Source organism: Camelina sativa, chromosome 13, assembly GCF_000633955.1.
Source record: "Camelina sativa cultivar DH55 chromosome 13, Cs, whole genome shotgun sequence".
Lineage (NCBI taxonomy): Eukaryota > Viridiplantae > Streptophyta > Magnoliopsida > Brassicales > Brassicaceae > Camelina > Camelina sativa.
In genome coordinates this window covers 19,559,887-19,568,405 of record NC_025697.1, presented here as the reverse complement: position 1 = coordinate 19,568,405, position 8,519 = coordinate 19,559,887, and the positions used below count along the sequence as shown (strand labels likewise).

General features: G+C 35.1%; 1 protein-coding gene across 1 annotated transcript; it reads left to right on the top strand.

The window, feature by feature from the left end:
- LOC104738389 (FAS1 domain-containing protein SELMODRAFT_448915-like) lies at window positions 7,522-8,277 on the top strand. The gene has a single exon (XM_010458572.2). It carries the CDS (start codon window positions 7,582-7,584, stop codon window positions 8,275-8,277), a length of 696 nt encoding a protein of 231 aa, XP_010456874.1. The 5' UTR covers window positions 7,522-7,581.

The following is an 8,519-nucleotide window of genomic DNA, read 5'->3' as shown; positions in this document are numbered from 1 at the left end:
TTCAAGTGCTACCTTGTATGCAAATATATCATCGATGTCGACATCTTTACGGTTCCATTTAATTCCAGACATTATATAGTTTATTGAGATCTCATCATTATCTATACCTTCAGGTCCTTGAGGTTCAGCGTCCCGAACCTCACTTGGTACCTTAGGACTTGCCGCGGCCATGTCTGTATTTTCTATAATTCCCTTAACCTCGGTCTGTTTTGCACCTTTGGTTTTCCGAGGATTCTTATCTTTGGAACCTAATGGTCTACCTCGTTTTAAACGTGGGTTAGACACTGTAGCAACTTGATTATTGTGTTCCTTCTGAACATCAATACGTACTGGTGCATTACAAGCTGGTATGTACGATTTTGTTACTCTCTTTGGGTCAGCAAAGGAATCTGGCAATTGTATAGCTAGCTTTTGCAAATGTATTATTTTCTGGACCTCTGCATCACAGGACNCTCTGCATCACAGGCTAGAGTCCGAGGATCTTGCCAATTCAAGGATGTTTGATTCCATGTTAATTCTTTAACCAGCTTGCTAGTCTCTCCACCCAACATAGGGAATTCGGATTCTGTAAATTGACAGTCCGCGTATCTGGCCTTAAATAAATCTCCTGTGGTTGGCTCAAGATACTTTATAATGGTGGGATACTCATATCCAACATATATTCCCATCCTCCTTTGAGGTCCCATCTTAGTTCTCTGTGGTGGAGCAATCGGTACATAAATGGCACAACCGAATGTTTTGAGATAGGATACGTTTGGCTCATGACCCGTTAATAGTTGGGATGGTGAATATTTGTGTTCACTAGATGGTCTGATGCGTATTAGTTCTGCTGCATGTAAAACTGCGTGTCCCCAAGCCGACACAGGAAGCTTCGATCTCATTAATAATGGTCGAGCAATTAATTGTATTCGTTTAATGAAGGATTCAGCTAATCCGTTTTGTGTATGGACATGTGCCACAGGGTGTTCCACACTTACCCCCATGGACATACAATAATCATTAAACGCTTGGGATGTAAATTCACCAGCATTGTCTAGACGTATAGTCTTAAGTGGAAAATCTGGAAAATGTGCTCTTAATCTTATAATTTGTGCTAACATCCTAGCAAATGCTAGATTCCTTGTGGATAACAAGCAAACGTGTGACCATCTGGTTGATGCATCGATCATAACCATAAAATATCTAAACGTCCCACACGGTGGGTGTATTGGTCCACATATATCACCTTGTATCCTTTCCAGAAAATTTAAAGTCTCTTTATGAACTTTGGCTGGTGATGGCCGTATTATAAGTTTCCCTTGTGCACATGCTACACACGTGAGATTTTTAGGGGTAACTTTCCTTCCTTTAAGGTTGTGCCCATTTGAACTATCAATTAGTTTACGCATCATGTTCTTTCCCGGATGGCCAAGCCGGTCATGCCATAGAGTGAACTGTTCATTGAACATTTTGTGCTTTGCCAAGTTAGCTTCTATCATGTTAATCTTAGCATGGTATAAACCAATGGCTAGTGCAGGTACAGTCTCAAGGACCTTCTTATGGCCATTCACAATTTCGGTAATGTATAAAAATTCTTTGCTTCCTTCACCCTTTGTTTCAATATGATAACCATTCAAACGAATGTCTTTAAAGCTCAATAAGCTTCTCTTAGAGCTGGGTGAGTACAATGCATCACATAATTCTATATGTGTGCCGTTAGGCAATAATATGTGTGCCTGGCCGTAGCCTTCAATCAAATTTGCTATACCCGCAATTGTACTAACATTGGCATTTTTCGATATGAGGTTTATAAAATATCTTTTGTCTTTCAAAATTGTGTGGCTGGATCCACTGTCCACCACTAGCACACTAATATCCTCAGCCATTTCTATAATGATAATAATTTTTATTTTAAACTTTAATAAAATAAGCAAAGAAATATTTAAATAAAATCATTGAAATTAAACCAAAATAATTATCCAATACATAGAATAAAATTAAAGCATGAAAGCATAGAAATTAAACTAAATTCATAACTGAAATTAGTTATCTTCCTTTAAACAATCGGAAGTCTCAAAATCTAGTGAATCATCATTCTCATGGTCGAAGTCTTCTTCACCATCGAGATGTACATAGTTGGCCTCTGGATTCTTCTTCAAAATCTCTTGATATGCATCAATGAGATGTCTAGGCGTTCTGCAGTTCTTAGCCCAGTGGTTGGACATACCACATCGGTGACAAACCGATTTAGCCTTGATTTGCGGTTTAAAGGACCCACGGCCCCTACCACGCGGCCACGACCACCACGGCCATAACCATCAAAACGGCTTGCCTGGCCCCAACGACCACCATGTCCTCTGCCACCACGGCCACGACCATAATGTCTTTCTCTGTGAACGTAGTTGGTCTCCTTGGGCTCTTTAGGCTGTTTAGGCTCATTCTGCTTTGCCACATCAACCTTGTGTGCTTCCGGTAATGGGGTTGTACCGGGAGGTCTCATAGCACTATTCATCAACAACAGCTCATTATTCTGCTCAGCTAGTAGCAAACATGAGATTAAGTCCCCATAGGTTTTGAAACCTTTTTCACGGTACTGTTGCTGAAGTACTATATTGTGAGTACTAAAAGTAGACAAAGTCTTCTCTAGCAACTCTCTCTCCGTGACTTCAGTACCACACAACCTAAGGAGTGAGACAATCCTAAAAAGCTCAGAGTTATACTCATCCACGGATTTGTAATCCTGGATCCTTAGGTTCTTCCAATCGAATTGAGCCTTTGGTAGGAGCACCGTTTGTTGGTGTCCGTATCTGCGTTTAAGCTCTGTCCAAAGGTCAAGAGGATTCTCTATTGTGAGGTACTGGTCTTTGAGACTCTCAACAAGGTGATGGCGCATGTGTTGAATGGCCTTGTACTTTTTCTTTTCGGTCGGATCGTAATCCTCCTCAATGCATTCAAACAAGTCCTTTGACTTCAAATTTATCTTGGTGTCCAATGCCCACTTCAAGTAGTTGTTTCCAGAGACATCCAAAACGGCATAGTCTAGGTTATTCAACCTTGCCATCTGCATAAACAGAAATAGACAACCGATTAGCATGCGGTATTTAAGACCGAACCATGCATTCAAACAATAGGCCATGCAGTATTTAAGACCGAACCATACCATCAATTTAATCTTAGGTCATGCGGTATTTAAGACCGAACCATGCCTTGTTTCTCTATAAATTTCGTGGTTTAACTCCATGCAATCAAGACAACAAAATCAAATAGATTAAGGCATGCAATAATTTCCTTTTTACTAGAATTTCCTTTTCTTAGATAATTTTAGAAGTTTTCCTTTTTTTTTCTTAATTTAGATAACAACAAAATATTCCTCAAACTTTAGGATAATGATTATATTTAATTTAGAAGTTATCTAATTTATTTTTCTATACAAACATAGAATAATTCCGATTTTAATGTTTTAGTTTTAGGGTTTGAATTTCTCAAACACCTAAATCGATTTTAATTTAGGATTTTAGGGTTCTTATGCAACCTAAATTTACAGGAAAATTCTATTCCAAATTCGATCAATAATTTCAAGGGTGCATGCAATTTTCGGATTTTTAATCTTCCTAGAACAATCAGATTTAACAATCGATTTTAACAACTTAAGTTCTAGGTTCTTATGGAACAATCAATCAAGCAACAATTTAAACAATCAAACAATCGGATTCTTAAGCTTGATATATTTTGGTGCAATTTAACAAGTAATCTAACAACCCTAAACAATCCGATTTTAAGTTTTAGGAATTAGGAAATCTAAACTTTGTTAGATTGTGTACTTACATGTTTAGGGTTCTTATAGATTAAGTACCAAATTCGATTTTATAGGTTCTAAGGAGGTTTGATCATAGTTTACCTTCCACTGTTTGGGATCTGACTGGATATGAACCGGGAGCTAAAGACCTCGGTTTTAACCTTGCTTGATTCCCGAACAGAACTTACCCCGGACCACGAACCTCGAACAAAACTCCAACAAAACTTTTGATCACGAACCTTGCTTGCTCTTGAACACAAACTGATTGCCGAACAGGAGCTTCAACGAACAAGGGAAGAAGGAGGCCGCAGTTTTAGGGTTTGGTGAAAAGAGAAGTATGAACGGCGGCGGTTAGGGTTTTAGGGTTTTTAGGGTTTTGCTCAGCTGGATCTTAGAAACGATCGTGCTGATAACGTGTTGTAAACTAGAAGATCAAAGGCTGAAATATCTTATTCTTATTCTTATTATTAATGTCTCAATGAGGTTACACATATATATAGAGTACAAAGACAAAGGCCAAAATCCTACTAGGAAAAGGGACAAGGCCGATGGGCCTTTGTCTGATGGGCCGTACACGGACGGGCCGTACATGGGCCGGTTATGGAGTCCACCATCCAGTGTTTTACAACACAATACACTTTAATGTATTAATTGCAATACAATTAGTGTTTTACAAAAAAAAAGAAAAAAACACAGACAAAACCTATGGTATATTTATTCTTTGAATTGTAACTATAACTCACATGATGTTTTACCCAAAGAAAACTGAAAAACCTCTCATACTACCACAAATTTATCTATAAATAGCTAGACAAAGTCTTCATCAAACATCATATTCTACCTCTCACACAATTTTCTAAATTTTGTAATATTTAATTTTTTCCTTTATGTGACATTTTTAGGTTTTGAAATAAATAAGTTGAGTCGAAATTTTGGAGCATATATAGTAGTGAACATGTGAAATGTTATTTATTAGAAAGAGTTAGATGAAGAAGGTCTTAGGCACATAACACATTCTCACTTGTAAATGTTGATAAATGTTGTTTCGAATGCCTATTTTGTATATCAATGTTGTAATTTTTTTTTCTTCTGATCGATTTGATAAATTTTTATTATACAAAATTTTAGATTTTGATCATAATTCATAAATCCTAATATATTTTATATCTTAGTCACAACATTTATGCTACTTATTAAACATGATATATTTTATACAAGTGTGTTTGTATGTATTACCCATGAAAATGAGTTTAAACAAATATTAACTGTTTCGAATAATATTACTTTAAATTTGTTCCTTAACGTACAACTGTGTTTGTATGTATTTTTAAGGTTTTGCGATGGTTTAGGGTAGGTGATATATAACTCATGATATGGGTTTCCAAAGCCATATTCTTCCAAATTCAGTTTTTATTTTCTTACACAATTTAGTCTTAATTCTTTTCTTAAAATATAATTAACATCCAATTTCTTTTCACAACATTATTGTTTGGTTATACTATGTATGCACTTTTTTCTCTTCTCATATGTTCCATTATTTTTCCTAGCCAGGATCGACTGTTGATGATGTGATGATAGTGCTTACCCGAAAGCAGAGCAAGGCAATGGGATTTGACCATGTGTGCAAGTTTCATCAATATGCATTTAACAAGACTCACCTCTACCACCTCTACCACGTGTTTATCAAGTCGAAAGATCCAAAGATCGCCCTAAGCTAATATAGTTGCATTCTCGAGAGAGAGATGAAGGGAACGAGAGAGAAAAACAATGTCTTTGAGAAGTAGAAAGATTTGAGTTATCTCTTCTTCCATCCATTACATGATTTTTAGAAATAAAAACATAGAAGACAAAAAAATATCTGGTGAACAATTAGTTTATGTTCTCTTAGGTTATGTAGTTAACACTAAAAAAAGTAACTCAATAATAAAATGATATGTTTTTACTCTTTTTCGTTGGTCATTTTGAGTATAATACAACTTATATATATATAAACAGAAAAGTATAAAACAAAAAAGCAAGTTTTATTTGATATAATAATATATCAATATATATTAATAACATTTTTTTTACTCATTTCTAAACTAAAATTCAGTTTGCATTTAGTATGTTCAATATATATAAGTACATGATAAAAATATAGAAATATCTAACAGAGAATTTTCTTTCCCAAATGCAATTAATCAACAAAAAGAATTCTACTTCTAGAACACATGCATTTGAAGTCATTTGTATAATTCATTAAGATTAAAATATTTTATTGCTAAAACATTCAAATTAAAAAAAAAAAAAGTTTTAAGCATGTGTGAAGCATGCTGGTAATATATAAATATCAAAATTATTTATGGTACCTCTAGTTATCTAATTAACAAAATTAATTACACAGAGAATGAAGGAAGAGCATGAGTTTCTGCTCAAGAAGATGTTATTCAAGAAATTTAAGCTACTGTTTCGTCCTTCTTGGAGGTGTATGGTTTTAGAAGATATTGATGTTTTATAGATTATGTTAAAAGCGGACAAACTAACACATAATGTCCATGCTCAGCCGCATTTTATTTTATACATAATCAGTGTTAGTTTTCCAACATAAAAAAATGTTCGTACATTTTGATTGTGCATCAAAACATGAAGACCTCTATATATTATGGGATACATACTGAATATTTTAAAAAGTAGCCTTTCATATTAACAAAAAATTTCAGTTTAAATCTTAACTAATCAATAGTCATTCATTTTAAGTGACTGAGAATACTTATTTAAAACAAAACAAACAACAAACATAAGATAATTTATCGAAACACAAAATATAAAATTTTAAATATTTTAATAACTCTAAAATATGATAAAATTATTAAAAAATTATCTTGCACATCACGCGAGTCTACTTCTAGTTTTCTTATATATTTTGGGTTTGTTCCATTTTCTTTTCTTCATTTTACTCTGTTTTTGACTCCCAAACAAAGCCGTGTCAAGAAATTGTTCGTTTTTGCTCTTGGAGAGTTTTGGTTACTTTAAACACTTACAACTTTTATTTTTCTACTCTCCATTGAACAAAAACCTCTGCTGTAAAGTAAATTTGAAGATGAGACCAGTTTTATAACTTAGGTCATCTCCAATGGTAAATTTTTTATCACGTTTTTAAGTAATATTTTAACTATAACAAGTACAATTTTTCAGCTAAAAACTTGATTTTAAAAAAGTAAAAAAACCAGTAAATTTTTCAGCTAAAAACCATATTTATAACATAAAAAATCTCGGTTAATTGCTTAACCAAACCGGGAGTTAAACCAGAGAGGCATATACATGTATAATTGAGAAACCTATGAAGGTTTTTCTACGGGAATTATGAATTTTGTTGAAGTACTTAGTGAGTTACTTAGATTAATTTAGGGGAAATTTTTAAAAATAGCACCAAAATAAGTTTTTTTTTCCAAACTTAGTACAATATCTCTAAAATTCCAAAAATAGCACCAATTAATTTTTTAAATTAAATCCTAAATTCAAAATACTAAACTCTACCCCTCAAAACTATACCCTAAATATGAAATTGAGAACCCAAACCTAAAAAAGAAATTTCTAAAAATTAATTATAAATATTTTAATATATTAAATAGTGTTAGTTTTGGAAATTTATAGAATATGTGATATAATTGTCTATTTTAAAGTATTTCTCCTAATATTTAATATAAATAATATGTTTAACTTGTTTAATATAGTTCTTACTTCATTGTGTTAAAGAATCATAACGATCGAACTCAAAAAGATTCTCTCTCTTTCTGTTACAACGTCGCCGCCGTTTTGATTCTCCGATGGCCACCTCAAGCCATCTCCTTCTCCTCTTTCTCATCACCGCCGTCGTCTCATCCTTTACCTCCGCCACTTCTCCTCCGTATCTAACGTCGCAAGATCACCAACACGCCGACAGAATCATCGAAGCAATGATCGGAGCCGGAGGTTTTCGTGGCTGGGCCGCCGATTTCCTCTCCGCCGTCGACGACCAGTTCGGTCTCCCTCTCTCCGCCACCATTTTCATCCCAAGCGACTTCGACTCCGCCGACGTCTCGTCCAACGGCGACAATGCTACTCCACGTCGTCTCTCCGTCGCTTATCACATCGTACCTCAACGTCTCTCCTTCACCGATCTCCAAATCTTGAAACCACTCTCTCGTATCCCGACTCTTCTACCTGGAAACTCGATCGTCGTCACTAACAACTCTGTTTCCGGTTATACTCTCGACGGCGTTCTTGTCTCTGAACCGGATCTTTTCATCTCTTCTTCTGTTGCTATTCTTGGTGTTGCCTCGACGCTTGATTTCTCACGTTACGGCGGTTTTGGTAACGATGATGATACTGCTTTTGCTGATAGTCTCCGTCGTCGTGGTGGTGGTGGTCACGGCGATATTGGTAACGGCGATACTAATCTAACCACCTCTGCTTCGTTGTTCACTGGACATTACTCGTTTGGCTCGTTTTTGCTTCCATTGGCGGCTCTGACTTGGTTCTGACTCTATGTTGCGGTGACGTTTTGGCCGTCAAGATAACAGTAAAAGTAACCACGTTTTTGTTATTTTTCAAGGTTTTTTAGACTCAATTTTTTTTTCTCTTCAAGATTTTGTGAAATTCTATACATAATGTAAAGTTTTCCACTTTGAGCAATATCAATTTTCTTGAATTTTTTTTCAATTATAAGATTCACATCAGTGAAAGAATCGATCTTTTTTCTTCGTCGTCGCTATCTCTTTCTTCG